This window comes from Tachysurus vachellii, chromosome 19, assembly GCF_030014155.1.
Source record: "Tachysurus vachellii isolate PV-2020 chromosome 19, HZAU_Pvac_v1, whole genome shotgun sequence".
In the NCBI taxonomy this organism is placed as follows: Eukaryota; Metazoa; Chordata; class Actinopteri; order Siluriformes; family Bagridae; genus Tachysurus; species Tachysurus vachellii.
Window position 1 is genome coordinate 8,522,186 of NC_083478.1, and position 27,641 is coordinate 8,549,826.

At 37.9% G+C, this 27,641-nt stretch overlaps 2 protein-coding genes across 3 annotated transcripts; one reads left to right on the top strand and one right to left on the bottom strand.

Annotated features, from left to right (window-relative positions):
• Nucleotides 1–5,295: 5,295 nt before the first annotated feature.
• eno1a (enolase 1a, (alpha)) lies at nt 5,296–14,197 on the bottom strand. Of its 2 annotated transcripts, none has more exons than XM_060893539.1 (12): nt 14,043–14,197; nt 12,464–12,558; nt 11,299–11,394; nt 10,469–10,527; nt 9,239–9,308; nt 8,954–9,087; nt 8,618–8,840; nt 7,364–7,561; nt 6,525–6,726; nt 6,284–6,392; nt 6,150–6,208; nt 5,296–5,763 (listed from the first exon to the last, which is right to left on the bottom strand). In XM_060893539.1, the coding sequence occupies exons 2-12, from the start codon at nt 12,546–12,548 to the stop codon at nt 5,700–5,702; spliced, it is 1,299 nt and encodes a 432-aa protein (XP_060749522.1). In that variant the 5' UTR covers nt 12,549–12,558; nt 14,043–14,197; the 3' UTR covers nt 5,296–5,699. The 2 variants fall into 2 exon arrangements, with proteins under 2 accessions (XP_060749522.1, XP_060749521.1); XM_060893538.1 differs by lacking the exon at nt 10,469–10,527 and adding an exon at nt 10,133–10,191 and having other exon boundaries at nt 14,043–14,196.
• An 8,007-nt stretch (nt 14,198–22,204) lies between these two features.
• Nucleotides 22,205–26,215, top strand: ca6 (carbonic anhydrase VI). The gene is made up of 9 exons (XM_060894539.1): nt 22,205–22,427; nt 23,069–23,217; nt 23,390–23,485; nt 24,430–24,496; nt 24,581–24,738; nt 24,816–24,942; nt 25,054–25,137; nt 25,260–25,286; nt 25,372–26,215. The coding sequence occupies exons 1-9, from the start codon at nt 22,205–22,207 to the stop codon at nt 25,983–25,985; spliced, it is 1,545 nt and encodes a 514-aa protein (XP_060750522.1). The 3' UTR covers nt 25,986–26,215.
• Nucleotides 26,216–27,641: the final 1,426 nt, after the last annotated feature.

Sequence of the window (27,641 nt, forward strand, 5' to 3'; positions counted from 1 at the left end):
CCACAAAGTCTCATACAAACTATATAAACTGCAGATGACGCTCAGTATTGTGTTAGAGCTGTTGTGTCATGGCATTATGCTAATAGACCCAATTTAACTTTAAAGTCAACTTTATTATCATTATCCATACTGCACAGTTTAATGACATTCCAGATACAGTAGTAGTATATTTATTATAACATGTTTATTTTAACTCACTTCCTGACACACATCTTTATGGAAGTGAATGGCTCTCATCATGTGACCACTTCAGTCACCAGCATGAATATGTTTATATGAAATGAAGACAGCTTGCTCAAATAGATCAGCGAGTCCTCTAGAGCATTACAAATCCAGAACAAAATGTTCTAACTGATTGGCTCAAAATACTACTCTATGAAAAATAAAGCTATAAAATCTTCTTAATGGACTGACACATTCAGTGTCAGTTTTGACTATGTGACAAACAGCTCTGTTGTCGTACTGTGTGTGAGTGGGGAAGGTGATCCTGTGAAAACAACACTCATGCACCATGAGCCCTGGCCACAAACTCACACCATTATCTTTAATAAAAGCTTTTAGGGTGTAGGGTTTGAATGTGGCTGTGAGTGTAGTGCATTCAGTGTACAGCCCTCTGCAGGAGGGAATGATTGGTTTACAGTGTGACTTTCTGAGCAGTGTGTTTCTCTTCCCCTGTCTAAGAAACAGTTCTGCTCCCAGAGGATTCATTCACAAGTGAATGATCAGGCTGAGCCATTACCACTGAGCTCTGCATGCTGCACTTAACCCCCTGTGTGCTTCCTAACACAATACTGTACACTAGTGATCGCTTTTTTCTTCCTTTGTCATTTTTGCCCCAGAGTAATTCAATCTGTGTTGTCATTACACACGCATACACACAGAATGAATAGCTGCCTATTACAGATCTTTTGGCTGAAGCAAAAACTGGCACTGCGCCATGAAAATCATGACCTTTTTCAATTTTCAGTGCTATTCTGTAGCATTGCAATTGATAGAAAAGCATGTAGGCCGGTGATGAAATAAAGCTATGAGGATGAAAATGCCTGTGTTCGGCATAACTGTCTGTTATTACCGAGCAGGGTTGAGAGATGATTGAGAGATAAGTAATTACAGAGAACCATAGATAGTATAAAAAAAAAAAAAGAAGAGGAAGGAGAAGAAGAAAGAAACAAAGATGAAAAAATACATCCAGAATGATTGAACCTGACACTGCTTGGTTTTGATATGCAGATCAGATTTTTATGGGGTGCCAGTAAAGCATGATAAAGGTTAATACAAGGAGTTTTTATCTTTAATGATTTGCATATGTAAGCGTAGACCACAAAGACTGGTAAATGGTTATTCTGTGCTATCATCCCATGAGTGGTAGTTTTATAGACTGCACCTCACCCGCTCCACTGAAATGATCACAACTGGGTGTTTTTCCCTTTCCAGGACGATGTGAGATATTGTGCTTAGAAACGGATGGCTTGTTTTATCAGTGCAGCATGACAGACTAAATGAACAATGCAAATAGAAGAAAAGGAGGAAATTCAAGAGTGAGTGTAGTCAGAAAGAGATGGGGTAAGCTGCCGGTGATTGGAGAGGGAGGAGGCAAGAGGTGAGTCACAGCCAATTCACCAGAGTGCCTGTAATCACAGAGACAATAATGCCTACAAGTGCAGTTAAGAGACAGGCTCAGAAGCTCCAAAAGGAGCAAAGCACGCCACCCTTTTTCCATTGTAACTTAGAAAATGCATGCTTAATGGACCCTCTGCACACATAATACCCCCATCATTCTTGCCAGCACCAAACAGATGGCCTGAATCTCATTCCCACCGCCGAGCTACCTTGGCAGCACATCTGAAACCTTGATATCAGTAATCCTTTACATATTGTGCGTCAGAGTATAATTTACATTAAAGGTATTATTCTTGCAGTTTTTTCAGTACCTCTATTGGGTGACCATACGATACAATGAATGGAGTGATGTGTGTGTAACGTCTGTTTTCCATAGAGTAATGGCGGTTTATTAGACCACTTTGCAAGCTTGTATTTAAATAAAACCTTTTAACTATTATGGCACTAGCACATCCAGGAGTGTCACAGCATAATCTATACAGTAATGCGAATGTGGATCCGCTTATGTGCATTAGTATAACGAGCACTAGTTATTAATAGACTGTACTAAAACAACCTACTGCTATGAAAAACATTTCATTAATGGAAGCGGCAGGACTCAGTGGGAGATAAATGCCTTCTACACGTCATGTCATTATTATCAGGGAGGAATGATTATTAATAGGCAGCTTTCTGTACATGTTTTTCCTGAGTTTATGTAGGTTTCTTCCTACCTCCCAAAACATGTTAGTAAATTTATTAGCTATGCTGAATTGACCCAAAGTGTGCATGTGTGTGTGTGTGTGTGTGTGGTGCAAAGGACTGGACTCCTATCTATGGTGTATTCCATATTCATGATCAATGATCCCGGGGTAGGCACTGTGACCCCGAAAAAAATCCATCTATCCTCCAATATCAGGGATAATACCAAAAAGCTTTCACCACAAAAGCAAACAAACAAATTAAGCAGTTAAAAAATATTATTTCCATGTGGAACAATCAATAACTTGTCTCATGAGTCTCATGAGCACATGAGTATTACACAGTAAAGAGGATGAAAGATTTACACAGTTTAAATTTAATTAAAATTAAATTTAAGCAAAAAATAAAATGCCATGGCCATAAGAACAAGCTGTTTAAAAGGTGTGCACAAACAAAATGCATCCTGAGAGCAACACGGAAAATCATTGGAGCTACAACTGGAATTTAATGTTGTGGTCAGATGAGATGAAAATTTCACCTGAAATTTCAAACACAATTTGGCCCTGAACACAACTGGCATATTTGATAAAAATGAGGACTGTATACAAGCTAAAGTACCTGACACCACTGTAAAATAAAGCTGTGAATCATCAATGCAGTGGGACTGTTTTGCAGTTAGTTGCTCTTAATAGATGTCTCAACTCAAAACATTTTGGTTTAGGTTTTTATTATTTGGCCTAGATAGATTTTTTTACCAAGATAATTAATCTAAATGTACAACTAATACAACACAAAAATACACAACACAAAGTCTATGTTTGGCAAAGGCACAATCTGGATTTGAATCCTAAAACACAAATCTAAGAATGTAAAGCTGATGATGCACATTGTTACAGGAAGACACTTCCACATGATATTCTCTCCAGGGGGCTTCAAAAATATACATTTTTCTGGGATGCCCAAATTTCAAAATGAGTTATTTGATATATTATTTGGATGATTGAAGCTTATACTATTCCAGCATGTTTAATTTCCCTTACCGAATGGATGCTGCTATGTGTTGGTCTACTGGCTTGATCAGTATGATCCATACTCTTTCTTAGATTCAAATTGGATTATTAATTAAACAATAGAATGATATATTCATAATGCTTTTTTCAATACAGAATTGATCAAAGCAGCTTTTCAGTCATTAGAACTCATTTGCATAATACAAACTCAAGCATTATTGCTTGAGAATTTATTTACTTATGTGTGAAATTGAATATTTGAACTCTTATAAATTATAAATCGGTGAGATACATAAAACAACAACAACAAAAAACCCTTAAAACCATTAAACTTCTAGTTACAAATCTTGAAAGTCCCTTCTTCTCCTTTCATCCAGTCCATCACTGTACTTTACATATCAGTCAAATGGTCTCCCACATGTTTTATTTGCACTTCACTTTAGCTTTCAATCAATTTCAATAATGTAGATATGCTGTGACTTTATCATTTGTGGTTAACAATGTAGCTATACATCTTTGTTTAAAGCTTTGAGTAAGTGTAGTCATATAAAATCAGGGCATGATTTCATCTAAAAATGCATGCTAAGGTAAGTTTTGGTAATTTGCTAACTTCACCTGGCTCTGTTTAACTCAGTTAGCCTGCTTTCTTTGCTAATGCTAGATTAGAATAACATCAATTCCAGTAGCTACATAATTATCTAAACAGCATATCAAATTCTAGTAAATTTTAAATTCTGTACAGGTAGCTATCTTATGTTGGCCTTTAGGGGCACAGATTTGCCTTGCACCTGCAGGGTATGTGATTATACCCTGTGATGGGTTATAACACCCTGTCCTGTGTCACCTTTGACAGCCTGCAGGTTCCCCACAACCCTTTGTAGGATAAGCCTTAAAGAAACTGGACAGATGTTGGTCCTTCCTAAACAGTTTTGGGCCAGTGTTGGAAAAGGAGCACATTTAATAACAAAGCACTAGTTGAACTAACCTTCGCCAAATGGAGCACTTTTCAGAAAAAAAAACTGGATCTGTGCTGGGAAAGTGGATTTAAGGGTGGTTGAATGGTTGCTAGCCCGATTCGCCCAAGGTTTCCCCAAATGTCTAACGTTAGACGTATTTCAGATTCCTACCTGGGTGATTATTCATATTAAAAAATGAAATTACTTTTGACTTAATGCTATTAAAAATATAAAAATGCCATACTCGAATACATTTAAATAATCTTTACTTGGGTAGATTTTTAGCTAGATAGTTTTGTCTTGCTTAGACACATTTTGTATTCAATTTTAGGCAACTCTGAACTATTAAAAGAAATACTAGTTTAGATAGAGCTAGGACTGAAGATGCCAGCAGGGGGAGCCCATTCTCTTCAGAACAACAAAAATTATTTGTCTAGTTTATATCGAAGCTTCGTTGACCATTAGAACATATGCAATTTGATATTGCAACTTATATGTACAGGGTCAGGCTGGTAGAAGGCGTTTTGACTTATAAAGCTAAATATATGGCGTGTACCTACAGTTTAAGGCAATAAATAGCCCAGGATGATGCAGGCTTCAGATAGTAGCATTACTCTAGAATAACAGCAGAGGTCAGCACAGACCTACAATCCCTGTACAGTATTTTGAGCTAGTGTTTTAAAAACAATGGTCCTAGTTAAACACTGTTTAAAATACTTTTGTTCATTGCATTTTACAAATCAAAATGAAAATACCAAACCCTAAAACCCTACGCATGAGTATAAAGTAGTAGTAAGGATGAGACACCATGGCTTTTGTTACTTGTTCATGCGTCACTGTTTTAGGCAGAACAGCCTCTCATATTACCTTGACTTACACCAAGGAGGCATCATTTCTTTTCCACTCTACTCATGTTACTGTTCAACAATCCACACAGCCCCACATGTTTTTAACCAACAATGGATAATCGATGAATAGTTTTATGCATCCAATTAATAAATCGTAAAAATCAACACACCAATTCAATGCCACTTCCACACAAGTTTATTTGTTGTTATGCCACACTTTACAGGAGCGCTACAGCTTTTCAATAGCAACACAACGAGCGCATGTTACTACACACAGTGCAGAAGACTGAACAAATTAACTCTAAATTAATAGATGCCCAGACTCAGTACAACACACAAAAAGCAAGGAAACATCACACACAATACACAGATTATAATTAGGACCAATGCTATTATTTGAGTGCCAAAGCATAGAAAGATGAGTGTTTCATTGGCACTGAAACATATTTATGTCTTAGCCTACAGATTTGGACCTTAAATTTCAATGCCTTTCCAGGATCCTTCGGCTCGAGAGTGTGATACAGCGTGGCTTAATGTGTGGGAGCATGAGTATGGTAAACAGTGGCCTGAGAAAGGCCTGCTCTTCAGATGGGCTTCCTGAAGTTCTGGCCAGCAAAGCGGGCCTTGTCTCCAAGTTCCTCTTCAATCCTGCAGAGAAAAATTCAACACTCAATTATGGCTAATCTATAAACAAACCCTTTCACACCAGCTTATGAAAATTGTCTTTGATATCTTTAACTGCCACACATATACATATATATATATATATATATATATATATATATATATATATATATATATATATATATATATATATATATATATATATATATACATATATATATATCCTCATGGATTTGTAACGTTTTATAGAGTTCAATAACTGCCCTAAAGCTTTGGAATAAATAGGGTTTTTGTCTCTCAGCAACATGTCAATACTGTGTGTGGTGACCACTTGTATGTAAAATAAAAAAAAAACCCTAGAGTATTTGTTAAACATGAAGCACATGTATCCTCAAGCTCTGTAATCATACCTGAGAAGCTGATTGTACTTTGCCAGACGCTCAGACCTGCAGGGGGCGCCAGTCTTGATCTAAAGTAAGAGACACACATTACTCTTTCTGTTCAATGATTAAACACATGAAATATTTATTGTAGTTACACTCACCTGGCCAGTGCAGAGGCCAACCACCAGATCAGCAATGAAGGTGTCCTCGGTTTCTCCAGAGCGGTGGCTCACCATCACACCCCAGCCACTGGACTGAGCCAGCTTGCAGCTACACAAAGGCAGCAAAGATATCAATACAAGTTTCAGTAATCAAACTTTCCAGTATGTGCAATATGTTACATGCTAGCTGATGAAAAGCTTAATACAGAAAGCCAATCAATTAAAGATTGTGGTCACTCACGCCTGGAGGGACTCTGTGACAGAGCCAATCTGGTTGACCTTCAGTAGCAGGCAATTGCAGGCCTTTTCTGATACGGCCTTAGCAATTCGTTTGGGGTTGGTCACGGTCAGATCGTCACCCACAACCTGGATGCTGGTGCTGCCTGTGAACTTGGACCAGGCTTCCCAGTCATCCTGGTCAAAGGGGTCCTCAATGGAGACAACTGAGTTGGGAAAAGAAGAAAATAAGAACTTTCCCACTCCCACACAGCATGGTCTACTAGTTGTTCATGATCTGAAAATAGTTACAAGTAAAAATGGGGCTATTGAAATAGCCAAAAAAAAAAAAAAAAAAGGCTCAAATTGCACAGCACACAAAAATATTTCATAAATAAGCTTGCATTAGCTTTTATATCTGGCATGTATTAAAAATGCAGTCATCCGTTAAATATATATTGCACAGAGCCCCTGTGAGCCTCGAAACCACAGTGAAAGGGTTGTGTGCTCAGGGGCACATACATCACAGAGCGCATTATCATGGCTCAGTTGATGGCTTCAGGGTTTATCCCATTAAAAAGAACCCGTTAAATACATTGGAATCTTTCCCCCCCCCACTACTACAACTGGTACATCAATTTGGTTATGTCAAAGATATTTAACTACACTGACATTATAAACTTAAATATGTTTGCACCATATATATTGTATAGAAAGCTTAAGGTTTATAGCATCTATAGCAAAGGATAAAACAGCACTTGTTTGCAGCACTTATGGAAGCTCTATATGGAAATATATAAAGAACCTTTAGCTAAAGGCTTAAAGTGATGTAAAATGCGCTCATTCATAGCTGATGAAACTGACCAGGATAATCCTTCACAAAGCTCTTGTAGAGATCAGCGAGCTTGTCGTGGCTGATGTAACGCTTGGGGTCATCAGGTGACTTGAAGTCCAGGTCATATTTGCCATCTTTATAAAATTCAGAGGCTGCAACATCCATACCAATCACAACCTTGTCAGTGTAGCCAGCCTTGCTGATGGCGGTCTTCAGCAGCTCAAGAGCTGGGGGAGAAATACAGAATTAAAATAAAACACCTTATAAATGGCTGATGCAATAAACACTCATCATGGTTGCATTATTCTTCTGCTTTTGAGCTCTTTTGCAACATCTACATGAAGAAACGGTTTCTAACCAATCTTCTAAAAAGAAACCCATTTCTTATACATCAACAATGTAAATCTTACATTACATCAACAATGAAACAATGCTGCAGATTCTCGAATTCTCAAAACTCTAAAAACCTAATAATAAACTTCTGCTTTTGCCTTGGAGGTAGGAGAGAGCAGGGTTCAACAGCTGAGAGACATTTAGCACAGCATGGCAGGTCTCACTGTAGGTGCCTGACTGTCCCTGCAGATGCCTGGTATGAAATAGGAAACCCTGTGCTTCTGCTTCAGGAAGGAATTTCCAGTTACAGCACTAAAGTACTAAAATTAGGGCCTACAGTAGGTTTAAGCTAGGTCTATACTGGGAATGTCTCACACTTTAAAGGTAGATTCATATAATAAATTAAATGAGATTTAATTACTAAAGCCAAAAGAAAAACAGTTAAAAACAGAAACTGCATAAGCACAATAATATGGTATTTGCAGTCTTGTCTTAAGAGGGAGAATAAAGGTAGATGGTTTCAAACATTCTGATTTTAGCAATGGTCTTATATTCATCTGGTGGAAGCTTGTGGTCTGGCTTTGATAAGCTGAAATTAAAAAATGAAATTTCAAAAAATGTGGTTCAGGCTTTGGATTTTGTTACCTAGCACCTAATAAGCGAAAGCAGTTAAACCTTTTTACTTTTCCAAAAAAGTACAGCAAAGGCAGGACATGAAGTCTACAGTAGCATGTAATGGCATGTTTGAATAAAGCAGAAGCAAACGAAGGAGATGCATTACTCGTACGAGCATGGAATATATTTCAGAGTGATAGAACCAGCGCTGGAGATTTCATAATCACGGATTGCACACAGATTAAAAAAAAAAAAAAAACCCAAAACAATGTAATAGCAGACTTTTTGCAGAAGGAAAACACACAAACTCAAACCGACACCATTTCTTCTCTCACCTTCTTTGTTCTCCAGAATGTTGGGGGCAAAACCTCCTTCGTCTCCCACGTTGGTGGCGTCTTTGCCGTATTTCTCCTTGATCACGTTCTTCAGGTTGTGGTAGACCTCAGCACCGATGCGCATGGCCTCCTTGAAGTTGCTTGCTCCGACTGGGAGGATCATGAACTCTTGCATGGCCAGTTTGTTTCCAGCATGAGAACCCCCATTGATAACGTTGAAGGCCTTGCAATATATGAATAGGTTTACTGTAAGTATGACAGATTTCAAAGCTATCCCAAAGAGAAGGGGACAGATTACACTCTGGCATAACAACAATGAACATGTTCTATGCTTACAGGCACTGGGAGGATGACCTCTGGGTTTCCAGCAAGGTCGGCAATGTGGCGGTAGAGTGGGACGCCCTTCTCCGCAGCACCAGCCTTGCACACAGCCAGGGACACACCCAGGATGGCATTAGCACCAAATTTAGCTGAGAAGTAACATTAAAAAGCAAGTTAGTGTTAAACTAGTGAACAGAAATTTCTTAATTAAATCATATTCATTCATGCACTTTTTTTTCAGCTGCATATCTACACATACATTCTGCTGTGTTTATACATACGTTTGAGAGGTTAGCTTACATTTATTCTCTGTGCCATCCATATCAAGCATCAGCTTGTCAATCTTCTCCTGCTCCATGACGGACACGTCCTGTTCGATAACAAAAAGGGAAGTCTTAAGAGGAAACCTGGCAGCAAGTGTTAAACCATGAGGCTGGGTTATAACCATCATGCAGTCAACACAAAGCCAGTGCAGTGTTAAACAGGTTCACAGCATACAGTGTTCATAAATAGACATACCATGCCTTCCAGTATTATTTGCACCCTTCATGAAAATGAGCAAAAATGACAAATATAAAATTCAAAATGTCTGCACAAACAGTACAAGAAACGTTTTTCCTAACAAAACCTGTTCTAATTAAAGTGCTATTTTCTTTCTTTCTTTTAATATAAGGATAAAATAAAAGACAAGTTTTTAAATGAAAAGGAAAAAAAAAAATTCTTTTTTGGCTCTCAGTCCCCAGGAACTGTTGTTGCCTTTAATCATGCACTGTTTTAATGGTTAATTACAAGGTTGCACAGAACTAACAATTTAAAGGATGGCAGATGGAGGAGTGGATCAAGCCTCCGCTACAAGCTTCTCCACCTTGTTAGTCATTAAAAAAAGAAAAAAAAAGAAAAAAGAAACTCAGTGCAGTTGTTGCAGGGAAGCGGTTTTATATTAAAAAGAATATATAAATAAATAAATAAATAAAAAGTTTAGCTCAATACTTCAAGTTACATGAAGGGTGCCCATAGCTCTGGAGAGAATGATATAAACGTCATTGTCCTGATTAATAGTCATTTCATAAAACCATTGTCTATACGTCACTAAATCAAGGCTGAATTACTTTAATAAATAATCTTTACCATGTCAAAAACCTAAAATTTAAATTAACACACATTGTTGCGTTAGTCAAATAAAAATATTCCTACCTGGCTAACCAGGGCAGGTGCAATTGTTTTATTGATATGCTCAACAGCTTTTGAGACACCTGCAAGGAACAAGCAGATCATCACTGACCCGAGCTTGGGGGAACATGCAGAGTTGGCTTGGTTAGACATTAGATCACAGGACCCAAAATGGCCCCTAACGTTTATTAGCATCCAGGCGAGGGAGCTTTAGCACACATCGGGGAGTTTCAAATGTTTCTCAGGACTTCTGTGATCATCTGTTAGTTTGAAAAACAAACCTCAAAGACAAAATGCCTCATGCTCAGGTACACACAGCTGAAATGACCCTTACTTTAGTTACTGCACACGTTCATTTACCTGGTTACACAAAGCTGGGGCCAAGAACTCATTTACATATTTTACAGCTCTTTTCACCCCTGATAGAGGAAAAGGAAAGTGTCAAAACAGGCGAGAGAAAGAAGGAGGCAGAGAACAGAATCACAGTAAATAAATGATGGATACATGGATAAGGCAAATCAGCCTTATTTACAAACTGTAAACTGAAGCACAATGCCAAAAGTGAGGCATTAATAAGGCAAAAATGAAAGAAAATAGATACTTTATTTATCCCAGCAGGAAATTCAGATAGTTTCTGAAATTTTGAAAAAAAGAATTGCACTGAAAATTATAAGCTTTGATTATCCATGTCCTTGATTCTTTTTTGTTTAAGCAATACATTATTATTACAGTACATTAGCTCTGCTAAACCAAGTGGCATCAAGGTCACTTTTTTCCAACACAAAACACATCAGTTCTTGTTGATCAAGTCTAACCACCTAGGCCAGGGGCGGCCAACTCGCGGCTCCCGAGCCACATGCGGCTCTTACGTTCATATTTGTGTCTTTTTAATGTGCTGGTTCACTTCGCTTGAGTTCAATACTCAAAGTTTCCCAGTAGGAGCAAGATCATTTGAGTAAACAATGTGTCAAGTTCACTCTCAAAATGGCATGGAAAAAAAGGTGATGTTCATGTGTGCCCATGTGTGCCCATGTGTATGATGTGGCTCTTTGCAGTAACACAGTAAAAAATGTGGCTCTTGGTCTCTGACTTTTTGGCCACCCCTGACCTAGGCACATCTTAACATAAAGATTCATACATCAACAGTATCATGTAGCTTGTCATTTTTGCAATAACCTCTGTAGCCTTACCTTTGCCCAGATAGCGAGTCTTGTCATTGTCACGAAGTTCAAGGGCCTCGTAGATTCCAGTAGAGGCACCGCTGGGCACTGCAGCTCTGAAGAGACCTATGGAGGAAGAAACAAACTATTCAGATTAATTGACATAATTTCAGGTACTGTCAAAACAGACAGCCCACCATCCAGCCAGTTAAGGTTGGTTTTAAAGAAAAGGCTTGTTTTTAAAAAAAAATAAAAAAAATAAAAAAAATAAAAAAAATCAAGCCTTTTGTATGAACAGGTTTTAGTTTGACTTCTCTAAACTCTGAGGGAAAACCTGGGTGAGAATGAGGCCACAGTACATACTACAGCAGCTCTCTAAAAATAGCTCAGAGTATAAAAGATGACTAAAGCGGCACTCAAATTGCTCAGAGAGGGGCTGTCCCTTAGCTCAGTACATTCTGGAAGGCTAACTTAGCCATTTCCTAGCTTGGAGGCCCAAACTTCAAATAATTATTCAATGAACCTCATTAACAGTCAGGTCTTATGTTAGGAGCTAAACCACTACATTGTTAGGTGAACCATGAGCTTAAAAGGCTGGAACGTTTCAACTGAATTGTGGTTCAAGGTCTAAAGTACTGGTATTGCAAAATGTACACACACTAACACTAACACACACTAACACTAACACACACTAACACACACAGAGATAGTACAGTAAGTAATATAACTAAACACAGCTACAGGGTATTTATTACCATTTAGTCACTCAGCAGATGCCCTCATCCACAGTGACATGACTTCAATTCCATTTCACATTGAAATGCAACGCAACCCATGCTGTATACCATTACAACGACTATTTATATTCATCTACCACCTGATCTTCTCTTGCAGCCTACTGTACGTATAGTACACGGAAGACTGATCATGGAGAAAGCAACTGAACTGCTCATTCATTCGGAAACTCCACTGCCTTCATCTGCCTTGTAAATCCTGACTTGCCATCGTTCACAGCCCCTTTGAAACGATGTGGCTGCTACAATTGACTAGGCTGTGTCTGAGGGAATGCTCTGAATGAATAATGAGTGTATACAGGAAAAAGCCATGCGGTGCAAAGGGTTATACACTACAAAATAGTAACATGGGTTGCTATGACCTTGTTACTGGGACACGACACAGTGACGGAAATCATTACCTTTCTTAGTGTAGAGATCAACCTCAACTGTGGGGTTTCCACGTGAGTCGAAAATCTCACGGGCATGAATCTTCAGGATAGACATGTTACAGGATCTGGGGGGGGGAGAGAAAGTAAAACAAGAACTTATATGCAAGAAAAAAAATGAAAGGTGTGATACATACTGAACACACTGATTTACTTTTCACATGCAAGACAACTCTGGAAGACGATTAGTAAAAAGTACTCTGGCACAGCACATCAAATGGGTGACTCATTCTAGTAAGGGAAAAAACTAGTCACTCACAAAGACTAAATGAATAAAGGTACTTTTGATGAGTTAATTCAGGTATTTGCAGATCCTAACTTCTACCATTACGTAAAATCAGAGATCTCTCTCTCACTCACTTCCAGTAAACTGTTTAATCCCGGTCAAAACCACGGCAGACCTACAGTCTATTTCGGGAACAGATGGCGTCCATCAGAAGGCACATGCTCGCTCGCACCTAGGGGTCAATCAACCCACTGCTATGTTTTGGGTGATGGGAAGAAACAATACAAACCTATACAAAAATCTCACGTTGCTATGGAGAAGACATACAGAAACTCAGAATCAAAAGGAACCAGGAGCTGTAAAGCAACATCTTTATTAGATCCTCTAAAGCATGTGTCACCAGCAACAGGATTACTAATGTTCCACCTTTAGTACCGACTTCAGAACAAAAGCGCAGACAAAATCATACTAAAGCAGCGCATACAACTGTACACTACAGAACGAAACAGCTGAAGTAACGAAGACCCTGCTAACATTTGTACAAATATAAACCACTTAAGTGTCAGCAAACACATTCACAACTACTACACAAGCTTTAGCCGGACCAATGGAAAATCTTCTGGCCTTAAATGTCAATGAAAACCGGCCATTGGCCACAAAACAGCAGGCTGCATCTCAGCCACAAGACAGACAGCAGCACATGATCCTGATCCCTGCACAGAGCAGCTCATCTTTTACATCATTAACTGCACAAACACAGGCAAAGATGTGATATTAAACTGGAGGTCCACAGCCAGAACTCAACAGGTGAAGGACAGAAAATCAGCACAGAAATCAATGCCATGTAATTATTAATCCAACTTAAACACTGGGTCTGGTTGTGACGTCATCAGACGGCTAGAGCTCGTGCACTATTTTTTGTTAAATAGGGTTTAATCATAGAACACTGAGGATTGAAAAGTTTAGGTCGTTGCCACAGATCAAACAATCAACATTAACAACCGGTTTCGCTTTCAAGGGCAAAAACTGCGCCCTTGGAATCAGTAAAACAAGCAGATTCAGCCAACTTCATGACAAGAGCAGCTGAACACTCCTCATCCCTAAAATAACCCATACGATCATGCAGACCATAAGTAAACCTAACTAGAACTCCGTTGCACGAATAAAATTAAAAAAAATACAGTAATATTAATATGCTGATGAAGTCGGAAAGCTAGCACGCGCGCTTCCGTCCCCAGACATCCTCTTATGTCACAATTTAGTCTGTGCAATTTAAACAAGAGCGGTATTTGGAGGACAATGGCATTTTTTTTACGTTGATCTCACCTTCCTAGCTGTGTGCAAAGGACGACGGTAAGTTCAGTCTCCGCAGCAGAAGCGCAGAAGGCGGACGGATTTAATGTTGCGCAGTGAAAACCCTGGTGGAAAAAAAAAAACAGGAAGCCGCGCGTGCGGTCTTTTAGAGCTACGTGATTGGTCAAATTGGCATCACGCGGCACGCTCGTGCATGGACAAGCGCACGTTTCCCTAAATCACAACTTTCATCATTAGATTTACTCAAGGAACAAAAAAGTATGTGTGCATCACAATTTAACAGAATAATTACAGCTAAACACTGATATAAAAAAAGAAAAATAAAATAAAAGAGCATGCTTCCTTGGGTAAATAATTAAATAAATAAGTTTTTCATATTAGGTGCCTGATGTAGGCGTCACCCAGCAGCCTACGTGCCGAGCATCAGCTACATCCCCAGGCTTCGTCACTCAGCATTAGTCACTACATCCGGCACCAGAACCAGGAGGAATCTTCCGACCACATTTCCTTATTAAATCTAACCACCACGTGCATTCGACATGACCAACTAAAAAGGCGGTATATAGTGATTTTAAGCAAATATTTTATTAAAAAATAAATTGTTAAATAAAAGGCTTCTGATTCATTCATTATCACAATACAGTCCTTATATATAAATAGAATAGAAATGCATCATCATTGTTTATTTCCCAGTCTTGCTTTTACACTCAGAAGGCTGTCTTTTGTATAACTGACTCGTGAGAGTGATCTGTGCTTTGCTTTAGTGATGCTGTGCAAACCTAAGCGTTGCTTATGGCCGCCACTGACGCAGTGTTTGTGAGAGACAGAGTTTGACCTTGGGAGAGAAAGACTGCAACAGCGACATCTGGTGTCTAAAAGAAGAACAGCAGTATTGCATTGGATTCTTTCCAACACTTTCCAGCTAGCTTGATTATGTTCACTGTATTGTTGATTGAAGTATTTCATCTTTATATAACATAACAAACTATATATTTTTAAAATGAATACCTATATTGTACAAACCCTAACAACGGTATCTGCAAAAATACTCTTTAAAGCAATCATTTCATCTCAGTTCACATTATTTTGTAATTAGCACGTATTTCATTTCGTTTATCAAATAATAAAAAAAAAAAGTTGCTAACAATACATAAAACAAAAGTAATAGACCTAAAGTATACATGTAACATCAGTTCAGGACTATACCACTTCCCACCAGCAGAGGGCATGCTCTCCTGAGTTCTAGCCTGAACTATGACTTTCCTCCTTTCACATATATTACACACAAAAAAGTGCAAACATTTCTATAATGCTTAAATAATACTTTATTATAGAGTTCTCATTGATTCTGGGGCAGATGGTAGGTTTATGGATGAAAACAACTCAAAGAACTCAAGCTCCTTATCATCCATGTGATTATTCACGGTTAGCATCGGTGGCCTAGATGTTAGATGTTAAACCCTTGTTTAATGAACCCTGGGATGTTAAACCCTTGTTTAATGAACATTAGAGATGTGCATCTATTTGAAGGAAAGTTCAAGCCCAGGATAATAACCTTCTCCTGAACGTCAGTAAGACAAAGGGACTAATAGTGGACTTCAGCATGAAGTGAGAGAGGAGCTACTGTACCACCCCCTTTATTTCAACAGTGTCCTGGTGGAGACTGGAGTCCCATCTGATAAATGGACATTTCTCTCTTGTGGTCAGGGAAGCCTCTCCCTGAAGGCCAACACAGAGAGAATGAAGAAGAGGTTCTTCCCGCACACTCTGCAGGCCCTCAAAACCTTGGATTTGGATTTGTTTGCACAAGACAAACACCCACTAAATTCCTGTAAATACACCCTTATCATCCAGTATTAATAAATATTAATGTTAGCATTTTCATTGCAACTTTCTCAGCTCAATGTTGTAATTGCACATAACCCTACACATATCTGTGTAATATATATACATATCAGCCTAAAGCAGAGGTATTCAACTAAAATGTAAAGAGGTCCAGTAAGAGAAAATTTCTTGAAGCAAAGGTCCGGAAGATCATAATGTCTAACTAGTTAGTGTGATATATATTTATGTAGCCTAGTAGTTGTCTCAACATCTGCAAGCAATCAATACCTGACTGTCAAATCAAATAAATTCAGTACAATTCAAAAACCTTTTGAAAATATTTATTGTCACATAACATAGAACTGAACATATGTATGATTGTAGACATGTATAATGTTCTCTCAGTAAATACATAAAAGTAGGGCTACATTTCAAAATAAGAGAAAATAAATAAAATGTGAAAATTGTATATGTTTAAATAAAGTGTTTAACTTTCCCTTTTATATCTCAGTGAGAGAACTGAGCTCTAGCTTGGCTTGGGTTAGGGTTAAACCTGGGCTTGAATGGAGTCAGGGCCGCTCTCATACACATGTGGAGGTGCTCATTAGTGACCCTGGAACAGTATTTAGTTTTGATTATGTTCATTGTAGAGAAAGCTGCCTCGCAGTTGTATGTAGAGCCAAACATAGTCAGGATGTATAGGGCTTTCTTCAGACCTGGGAAAGCTGTCTCAGGGACGCTGTCTTCAGATTTGAGTGGATATGTTTGTTCAAAATGGTGTTTCACATTGCCACTTTTAATAAGTGCCCCGGTTTCTGAACATATGAGACACACTGGTTTAGTGTGAAGTGGGAAGTGTGAACAGAAATCAGTCTGTCCATTCTGGAGTAAATGTTTTCGCTGTCCACTTTTCTTTTTTTGGAGAGTGTCATTTGTTCTTTATTCTCCCTTTCTCCGTCTCACTCGTCTGTTTCTCTCCCTTTGTTTTCTACATGTATCGCTATCTTTCTTCCATGTGTAACTTTACTCTAATTCTCTCTCATCTGTCTTCCGCTGTTGAGTCGCAGTGTTTACTTCAGGAATGCACAGATTTGATTGGCTGAGTGGAATCACGTGGGATGACTTATCTCGCATGCAATTGGTCTGTGCGTTTCCACTACCACTATTGTAGTGATGGGAAGTTCGGTTCTTTTCCGCGAACCGGTTCTTTCGGACAGTTCATTTTAATGATCCAGTTCAATTTTTACCAGTTCTTTTACTAATAAACTAATCTTCATCAACTTACAAAAACTTACAAAAAAAAGCATAATTTTGAAATGTTTCTTTCGCTCAATCAGGTGTTTCAAAAACTAATGCACCTGAGTTAAACACTCATACGTTGATAAGACATTAAATCATAACCATTTACATTTGTTGCTGTATGAGTTCAGTGATTTACGCATGCGCAGTAAAAACAGCTCATCGGTTCTCAGTGTCGGACGCGTCCGAAAAAAACAGTTCTCAGTTCAGTGTACTGATGATTCGCTGTATCAGTTCAGTGATTCAAGCATGCGCAGTATCAACAGCTCTTTGGTTCTTGGAGGCGTCCGAAAGGAACAGTTCTCTGTTCTGTACTGATGATTCGCTGTATCGGTTCAGTGATTCACGTATGCGCAGTATCAACAGCTCGAGCTCACAGTTCTCTCAGCACAACATGTCTCAGTTCAGTGTACAGGAGTTACATATACTCCGGGATATTAGTTTATTTAGAGTCGGAGGGGCTGTCAGGCATGACCTAAAGTGAGTAACTTTAGTAACTTGTGGATCAGCGCTGACTCAAGACGCGAACTGTTTAGAACGAATCAGTCCGATTTGGTGAACTGGTTCATCCAGTTCACTAAAAAGAACCGGTTCAAAAGAACGATTCGTTCACGAACCGGTCATCACTACACTATTGTAAAGATTGCAAAAGCTGCACCGGTTAAAATAGAAGCGCTTGGTCAAGTTTTAAATCAGGACCTTTTGTTTTGGCTCTAGGTCCGGGTCCGGACTGGACAGCTTCTGGGTCCGGACCAGGACCGCGGTCCGCCTGTTAGTGACCTATGGCCTAAAGCATTCCCCTGCATGTTGTATTGTGTATGTCTGTTTGTGACCAAGAAAATTTGGTTTAGTTAATTTAAATTAGTTTCATGTCACAATGGACACTTAATCAAGTCCTATTATCTGCTCAATGTCCCCTCAATGTTCCAATCCTTTGTACTTACAGCCTAATTATAAGTAGATAAACCACATTAAAGCACTTAAACTTTTGATTTATTTCGCATCTGACCAAGAACATATTAAAAATGTTCAAATTGCCCTTTTTAATGGTCTACAAAACTGACTATATGTAAAACCTGAGAAATATGAATTTCATAAAAAATAATTCCTTCTAATTCTCATTCCTTGCTTATATTACAGATGTCCAGGGAGTTACAATTGATCATATTAAGACTTTTAGCTAGTTCTAGTCAATAGCACATAAACATCACACTAAATTCCTGTAAGATTATATGCTGTTAACATCATTTATTGATCAACAGGGGGAAATTGGGTTCGTTATTTCATCTAGAAGTCACCAAAATAAGAGTACAGTAATAAAATTCTATATAAAAGGAAAGAAGAATAAAACTTATATACACTAAAATAATATATATAAAAATATAAACAAAACTAAGATTTAAATAACTATACAGGAAAGGTATATTGTTGCACAGTAAGATACATTGTTTTACTGAGGAATTATACTGAATAATACTGAATACAACTGAATACAGAATAATACAGAATTATACTGAGATAGGTGGAAGGTACAGGACCTCAAAAGGACAACCAAGAACAACCAACTAATCTGGAGTTAAAACAATTTCTTTTGACTTGACTTGAATTTCCCTGAATACACTGTCAACCTCAGTGGCTGTCACTGAAATGCTAGGGAAGAAGAAGAAGAGAAAAAGGTTTGGAGTCCTAAATGTCACAGAAATACGAAATATGAAACAAGAAACAAGAAAGCACTACATACAGTGTCGCGGAAAACCCTTGTTGCAAGGGGAAAGCCATTACTCTTCAAAAAGAACGTCGCTGCCCATGAAGACTGCTAAAGATAATGTGGAAAGCCAGAGGACTATTGGGTAAAATACTTTGTGGAGGAATGAGACCAAAATAAAACTTTTTATTTTTAAATGAGAAGCGTTATTTTTTTAGAAAGGAAAATACTGAATACTAGCATAAGAACCTTATACCGTCTGTGAAACATGGTGTTGATAGTATCATGCTTTGGGACTGTATTGCTGCATTTGGACCATCATTACTGGAAGAGTGTATTCAGAATTATACCAGTGATCTCTAAATGAAAACGACAAGACATCTGTCTATGAACTAAATCTCAATAAAAAATGTGTAATACACCAAGACAACGATGACAAGCACCCAAGTCTGTCTACCAAAGAATGATTAAATAGGAACAAAGATAATCTTTTAGAACAGCCATGTTAACATGTTAACCATCTTGACTTTAATCAAAGAGAAATTGTGAAAGGACCTGAAACAAGCAGTTCATATGAGGACACCCACTACAATCTGAGTGTTGAAACTCTTCTCTACTGAGGAATGGAATACAATTCTTCTAAGTCATTGTGCATGACTGATCTAAAGGTACTGAAAACTTTACTTACAGTAATTGCTAAACAAGGGCTTACAACAGATACTGACAGTTACAGTTATGTACTGCTGAATCATTTTTCTCAATGATTAAATGAAGAAGTACAATATTATTGGCTGATTTGTTTGATTGTGTTCACTGTGTTTACTTTTAGGACTTGTGTGAAAATCTAATGATGTTTTGGGTCATATTTATGTAGAAATATAAGAATTTCTAAAGAAAACATCAGAAACTTTAAACTGACACTGTAGCTTTACCACCATTTTTAATTTAGTGTCCTTACCCTGTTTTAATAACAAAATTAAAATCTCTCACTGTTTATTTATTTTTTAAAATCAGGAAAATCCTGTGGTGCCTAGTTTTCTAGTTAGGTTAATGGTAAATGTTTTACTGTATTATTTCAATATGAATATTGAATATGAATAATGATAATGTTAATGGAGCTACAATGTCATTTTAAAATTTGTTGATTAATTTCCTTTGCCACTGAGTATTATATGTTGGTGTTCTCTCTAAACACACTTTCTCTAAATGCATGTCAGACATACGCTTTATAATGCAAAAGGCAGATCTGCTCTTGTCTGCAATTTTAGTCAAATCCTTTAGAACAACAAATTTAGGGTCCATAAACAGCATAACATATTGATATAAATCCATTGATGAAACATCATGGGCATCAACAATGCAGTTCAGGCTTATGTGTTTTAAATATTTTTTTCTTCAGGCTTTTTGCATGCTAACTAGTGAACAGTTAGAGAACTAATGTGACTATGCAAAAATGCAGCTTAATAAACATATCCCTGATTATTCTTAATCGAAATAGGGGAAAAAATGTTCACATAAACATTACCCTTTCTGGAAGTATTGCCACATACTCTAATGACACATCTAGATGGATTAAAAGAGACATGTTGTGTTTAGACACAGGATACAAATGGGGTTACTTGTATTTTGAATTATTCACTAATATTTATGCAATGAGTCAGTCAGTGACGTAACCTCGAGGAAAGTAGAAATAATAGTTTATTCATGTGTCCTTTCAGTTAAATATATCATGTGATAACTGAGACATCTTTGTAACCTCCTCACTTTACACCTTTTGTCACCTGGTCACATTATACCTTACTTTAATACAGTGCGATGCTTTATTTACACCTCTCAGTTTTTTTCTCTTTCCTTGACTTGTGTATTGTATTTTGTTAAATGGATTATTGTTGTATTTATTATATATTTGTCCATGCTCTATGGTTGTATATTCTGTGCCTTATTTTATATGTAAGCAATTTATCCGAGCCTCACCCATTTTTTGGCACAAAAATGGCACTGCTAATATAAAAAAAGTTTTTAAACAGCCAACCATCTCTCATATATTTATATTAAAGTTGACAGTGTTGACGTTGACATGACAATTCTAGGAAGGTTTTCAAACTAATTTTGAACATAGCAGTGGGGATCTGTGCCCATTCAGGTACACATAAGTTTTCCACATCATTCTTGACAAACTGTTCCTTAATGCACCTCACTTTGTCCACAGGAGCATTGTTTTTATGAAACAGTTCTGGGCCCCTTAGTTCCAGAAAAGGGAAATCTTAATGCTACACATTTACAAGACATCCTATAAAACTGTGTGCTTCTAACTTTGTGGAAGAATTTGGATCAGGAATGGAGTAGATCCGTCACCCACTTACATCATTTACAGCAACATTCTTTGACCTACAGCATGTAAACTCACACTGATGTTTAGAGGGTTTGGCCTCAAGGCACCAACATGTTAAATCCCGCCTCCATTCCCTTTTAACAACTGCTCCAGTCTGAGTGTGCAAAACACACACAGATGTGCAATGGAGCTATTCAGTTTGATTATACATGCTGTTTCCCTGAGCTTTGTACTGGCTGGAGCTGGGGTACACTGGACATATAAAGGCAAGTACTTTTGAAACTTCGATTTAAATAGTAAATTTACGGTTGCATTATTATAGTGCTGGCTTTGTATAAGCACTTTAATATTGAGGTTAATTCCCTTTGGAACTGAATTTAGAGTAACACTCGGCTGGTCACAACTTTGGGAAAACATGTTACAGTAAAATGTAATGCAGAAATTGCATAGTTAGAAATAAAACTATACCATTTATTGTTACTTAGGTGCTACCTTGGGTGCTACCTAGGTGCTTATGTCTTTTATTTTCAAATGTGGATATAGTGTACCCTTTTTTATTATTATTATTTTTTTTTGTGAGGTACATAATTGGACTCTAATGACTTTTTTCTGTATAGATTTAAAGTTACAGGTTTTTTAAAGTTAAAGATTTTTATAGATAAGAAAATATATTTTTTAAAGATTTAAAAGATATATACTAAAAATACAATAAAGGTACCATTTCAGAGACAAAGGAAGGTACAGTTTAGTACCCTTTTTTGTGAGTATGTGGGAAAAGTTGTACTTGTGGATATTTGAGGTTTCTGCATCACAGCGTTATGTTTTTGTTTTCACCATAGCTCGATGTTGCTATCTATCACCGTTATGCCAACAGATTTTCTAACACAAAAAAATATTATGACTCATATTCAAGCTTTATTTGGTAGAAACTATCAGTGCGCAACTACCAAGGACACTGTTTCTCAGCCTTAACGCTCCATACTTAAGCACACAGACTCATTTTCCAGCTGAAACATGAATATGTTGTGTGTGATGAAAGTTGTCAATTTCGCAGAGGGTTCTCTGGATCAGATCCACTGGCCAGATGAGTATCCTGCGTGCGGTGGCCGCAAACAGTCTCCCATCGACATCAAGCGGCGCAACGTGCGGTTCAACCCACACATGCTACAGCTCGAGATGACCGGATATGGCGAGATGAAGAACGGCAACTTCCTCATGATCAACAACGGACACTCAGGTAAATGTCTCCACATTACTGTACCCATGTTACAAATGCTTCTGAAATGTTAAGTAGGTTAATGTTAAGTATTGGGAATGAAAATTCTGCTGACTAACATCAGTACATGTACATGATTCCAACACAACTTAACTTACAAATCAGGTTAGGCCATTTCTTACAAGTTCGTTATTCATCACTGTGCATGAATGGAACAAGGTGCAAGTTTCCCATCCCTCCTCCATGCATGCCAGGACAAGTGGGGCGGATATAAAAATGCTTGTCATTATACACCTACAACTACACACTTCAGTTGGCTTGCTTCCATTTCTCTCTCTCTCTCTCTCTCTCTCTCTCTCTCTCTCTCTCTCTCTCTCTCTTTATATATATATTGATATATATTGAGATATATATATATATATATATATATATGTGTGTGTGTGTGTGTGTGTGTGTGTGTGTGTGTGTGTGTGTGTGTGTGTTAGAGCTGCAAGTGCCGCTTGACTTATTAATGTGTTTCCCATCTTATTTCAAGATTATTGACTGGAGCAAAAAATCGATTAACTCATACCAATCATTTACGACAAAGAGAAAAATTTGATTATTCCAGTGATCATCAGGGTATGTGAGTTCTTGAGTTCTATCTTTTTTGGTTTCACTAGTCCAAATTAACCTTCCACCCACTATGGTGATAACGAAGGGCTTGCCAAACCAATATACAGCCGTTCAAATGCACTTACATTGGGGTGGACGGGACCTGGAAGCCAGTGGTTCTGAACATACAATGGATGGCATCCGTTATATGGCAGAAGTAAGATGTTTATAAGTTCTTCCATTGCTTATTTAAAGTATTGGACAAATACCAGCCAATGTCTAATGTCATATCATGTATAATTCTTAACTTAACTAACACGTTGAGCCATGTGTATGATCTTTATGAGTCTGACTTGGCACTAATCTCTGTGCCCTGGTGTGTTTTAAAGCTCCATGTGGTGCACTACAACTCTGATAAGTACATGAGCTTTGATGAGGCCAAGGATAAACCTGATGGTCTGGCAGTGTTGGCCTTCTTTTATGAGGTAAATCATAACACAATGAACCTTTATCCTATATTGCATATATTTAGATAGCAAATTATCTAAAAATATATTTTACAAATTCATGTAGGTATGAGACTTCCATCTTGTGGAAATAGAACATACAATATTTGTGAATAAATTGCATTGTTTTTTAACATCTTAAATTATTTTATATGCATATTAATATAAAGGATTACAGTCAGACCTTTTTTTTATACTTAAACAGGTTTCTTATACCATGGAATTCCAAAGCACTGATTTGTAGACCGCTGATTTGTAGACCTACAAATACTGTTGACAGTATTATTTATATGGAAATTCTTCAGATTAATTCATAAGAATATTGCATAGGAATATCATATTGTCTTATTCATATGGTTTGTCTTGTCGGCTAAGTGGCCCAAGGATTTAAACAAAAATATTGAACATACTCTGCAGTGTGTATGTCTGGAATCTGGAAAGAATTAGATTGTGCCAGAACCCTAGTTACTCACTGAATTAGTCTCTTTGCAGTTACTATCAGTACTTTAACCTACTAATTCCTTTACTTGTAGCTGAAACAAGAACAAATATTGAGGCAATTTAAATTCTAAAATGTAAGTGCAGTGCAGGGTCAGGCACTCTTCTAAATGAGGCCATTGAGCTAGTCATTGCGTGTTGGCTCACTGGCATTTTTTTAATCCCAGAAGAATATATTTAGGCCATTCTCTCTAGTTTTAGTGTTAGTGTTAATGCATGGCGGTGTAACAGTGATGCTACATGCTTTCTCCTCAGCTGCATTATGCAGTGTCTCTCTAGCTCACAGTTTTGACTTGTACCCATGCTTTTAGCATTGATTTATGAAACCATCGATTTGCACAATCATATGTATAAATTCGTTCATCAGGGTCTACTGTCAGATTGGCAATAATAACTTTTTAATGTGTGCCTTTCCTTGTATCCAGGATGGTCACTTTGAGAACACATACTACAGCGATTTCATCAATAACTTGGAAAACGTCAAATATGCAGGTAGCTACTGTATTGAATGTTACCATAGATATTTTTGCATTAACACTCAATCCTCATACACTTCCTTTCTATAACCTTTCTCAGGGCAGTCCATGTATATTTCTACTCTAAATGTCCGTTCCATGCTGCCTGAGAACTTCGCTCATTTCTTCAGATACGAGGGCTCTCTTACGACTCCACCATGCTACGAGAGCATTCTGTGGACTGTGTTTGATACCCCCATCACCCTGTCCCATAACCAGGTATTTCATGATTAGAATACATTTCAAACGTTACACAAGTCTCAAATTCATCTTTTATTAATGTCTGTGACTTGCAGATCAGGAAGCTGGAAAGCACACTTATGGACCTGGAAAATAAAACCCTGTGGAATGACTACCGCATGGCACAGCCTCTCAATGACCGAGTGGTAGAGTCCTCATTCCTCCCTCGCCTGGCCAAAGGCAGTATGTACACAGCACTTTTGTATTAAAAAGCAATTTTTATTTCTTTAATTTATTAATTTTTAAAGAATTTTGTGTGCAGTTGCATTCTGTTTTATTTTTATCTCTTGTCAGCATTTTGTAGGCAAGACGAGATTGAGGAAAAGCTTTTAAATATTGAAGGCATGATTACCTCTCTTGGAAAGCACATATACTCAGGTATGATTCACTTGTGCCAACACTATAGGTGTTAATCTGTTTGAAATGGCTTGCTTTTAGACAACTATATATAGAAAACTATTTATTGTGCAAATCATTCTCCTAACTTGTTTGTTGTTTAGATGGTGCTAATAGGCCTAACCGCAGAGGTAAGCAAGTATTTGATTTTTTCCTAAATCCCAATTAGTGAATGTGCCATAAAAGACTAACACTATCCTAATTTTTCCACTTAAGAAACACAGATATTCCCACTAGTGCTTTACTTCTCTGCAAACCAGCTAGAGAGTTATGCTCTGATAAATCTGGCTCAGCCAATGAACCTGCACTCCTTTACAGTGTGCATGAACTTACGTATGCACTTCCGTCCTGTGCAAACCGTGCTTTCCTACTCCACCCCCAAAAACGAAAATGAGCTCATGATCACTATGGGCTTCGAGGTGGGGCTCTGGATTGGAAATGAGTTTGTCAACCTTCCCCATGAGATGCGTCCCAATGTCTGGGCACATTATTGCCTGACTTGGGCTTCACACACAGGAGGGGCGGAGCTCTGGGTGAATGGTGTTGTTGGGGAGGAGCAATACCTGCGAGCGGGCTACACCATTCCTCCCGGTGGTGACCTCATACTGGGAAAGGACCAGGATGGCTTCTTGGGAATTTCTGATTCGGATGCATTTGTGGGCTACATGACTGATGTGAATATATGGGATTATGTACTGGGTCCTGAAGAGATCCGGGAGGAAATGAAATGTGAGAGAAAGTCAGGGAAAAGCAATGTGCTGAATTGGGGTGTCACTCGCATGAGTCTGTATGGAGGAGTCCAGCTGGAGATTGAACACAGGTGCTCCTGATCCAAACCTAATAAGCTCTTCTGAATGGCCTGAATAACACATTGTTGATTTTTCCTCTCTCTGACTATTAATAGGAAATGTTTTTAAAATAAAGTAACATATGAGATATTCTTTTTTCCAAAATGTAAAACTGATTTAAAATTACATTTCATATACATACAAATATTAAGTAACTCTGGATACTAATCTCAGCAGTTCTTTGGAGAATCAAATGAAAAATAGTCCATTTACGCTCAAAGGTGTTATGAGTGGTCGTTTAAACAGTTACAGTTGAAACCAGATATTTACATACATTTACATACATATTTTACATACATACATATTTACATACATTCAGAAAAAAACACAAAAACCTTTATTTCTTTACTGTCATACATTAAATCAGAGTAAACTTTTTCTGTTTTAAATCAATAAATATTAACATATTTTTTGTATTTGTTAAATGTCAGAATTGAGCGAGGGAGAATTTATATGTATTTTTATTATCACTTTCATCAAAGTCAGATGTATACATACACTAAGTTTATCGTGCCTTTAAACAAAAAAAAAACTCCAGATGATTCCATTCTGAGCTTAAGAAGCTTCTGATAGGTTAATTGATTCCATTTGAGTTAATTGGTGGCACGCCTGTGGATGTATATAAAGGCACACCTCAAACACAGAGCCTCTTTCTTTGACATCATGGGAAAATCCACCAAGACATCAGAAAAAGAATTGTTGACCTCCACAAGTGTGGCTCATCCTTATGTGCAATTTCCAGATGCTTGAAGGTCCCACGTTCATCCGTTCAGACAATAATATGCAAGTATAAAAAACATGGGAATGTACAACCATCATACCGCTCAAGAAGGAGACGGATTCTGAGTCCCAGAGAGGAACGTATTTTGGTGCGAAATGTGCGAATCAACCCCAGGACAACAGCAAAAGATCTTGTGAAGATGCTGGCTGAAACTGGTAAGACAGTGTCATTATCCACACTAAAACGAATACTGTACCGCAATGAGCTGAAAGGTTACTCTGGGAGGAGAAAGCCATTACTTCAAAACCACCATAAAAAAGCCAGACTACAGTTTGCAACTGCACATGGGGGAAAAAAAATCTTAATTTCTGGAGACATGTCCTGTGGTCTGACGAAACAAAAATTTAACTGTTCAGCCATAAGGATAAACGTTATATTTGGAGGAAAAAGGGCGAAGCTTTGAAGCCTCAGAACACCATCCCAACTGTGAAGTATGGGGGTGGTAGTATAATGTTGTGGGGCTGCTTTGCTGCAGCAGGGACTGGTGCACTTTACAAAATAGATGGCATCATGAGAAAAGAAAATTATGTGGATATATTAAAGCAACATCTGAAGACATCAGCCAGGAAGTTAAAGCTTGGGCGCAAATGGGTCTTCCAAATGGACAATGACCCCAAGCATACCTCCAGATTAGTTACAAAGTGGCTTAAGGACAACAAAGTCAAGGTATTGGAGTGGCCTTCACAAAGCCCTGATCTCAATCCCATAGAAAATTTGTGGGCGGCACTGAAAAGGCCAGTGCGAGCAAGAAGGCCTACAAACCTGACCCAGTTACACCAGTTCTGTCAAGAGGAGTGGGCCAGAATTCCAGCAAACTACAGTATTGTAGAAAGCTTGTGGAAGGATACCCAAAACCT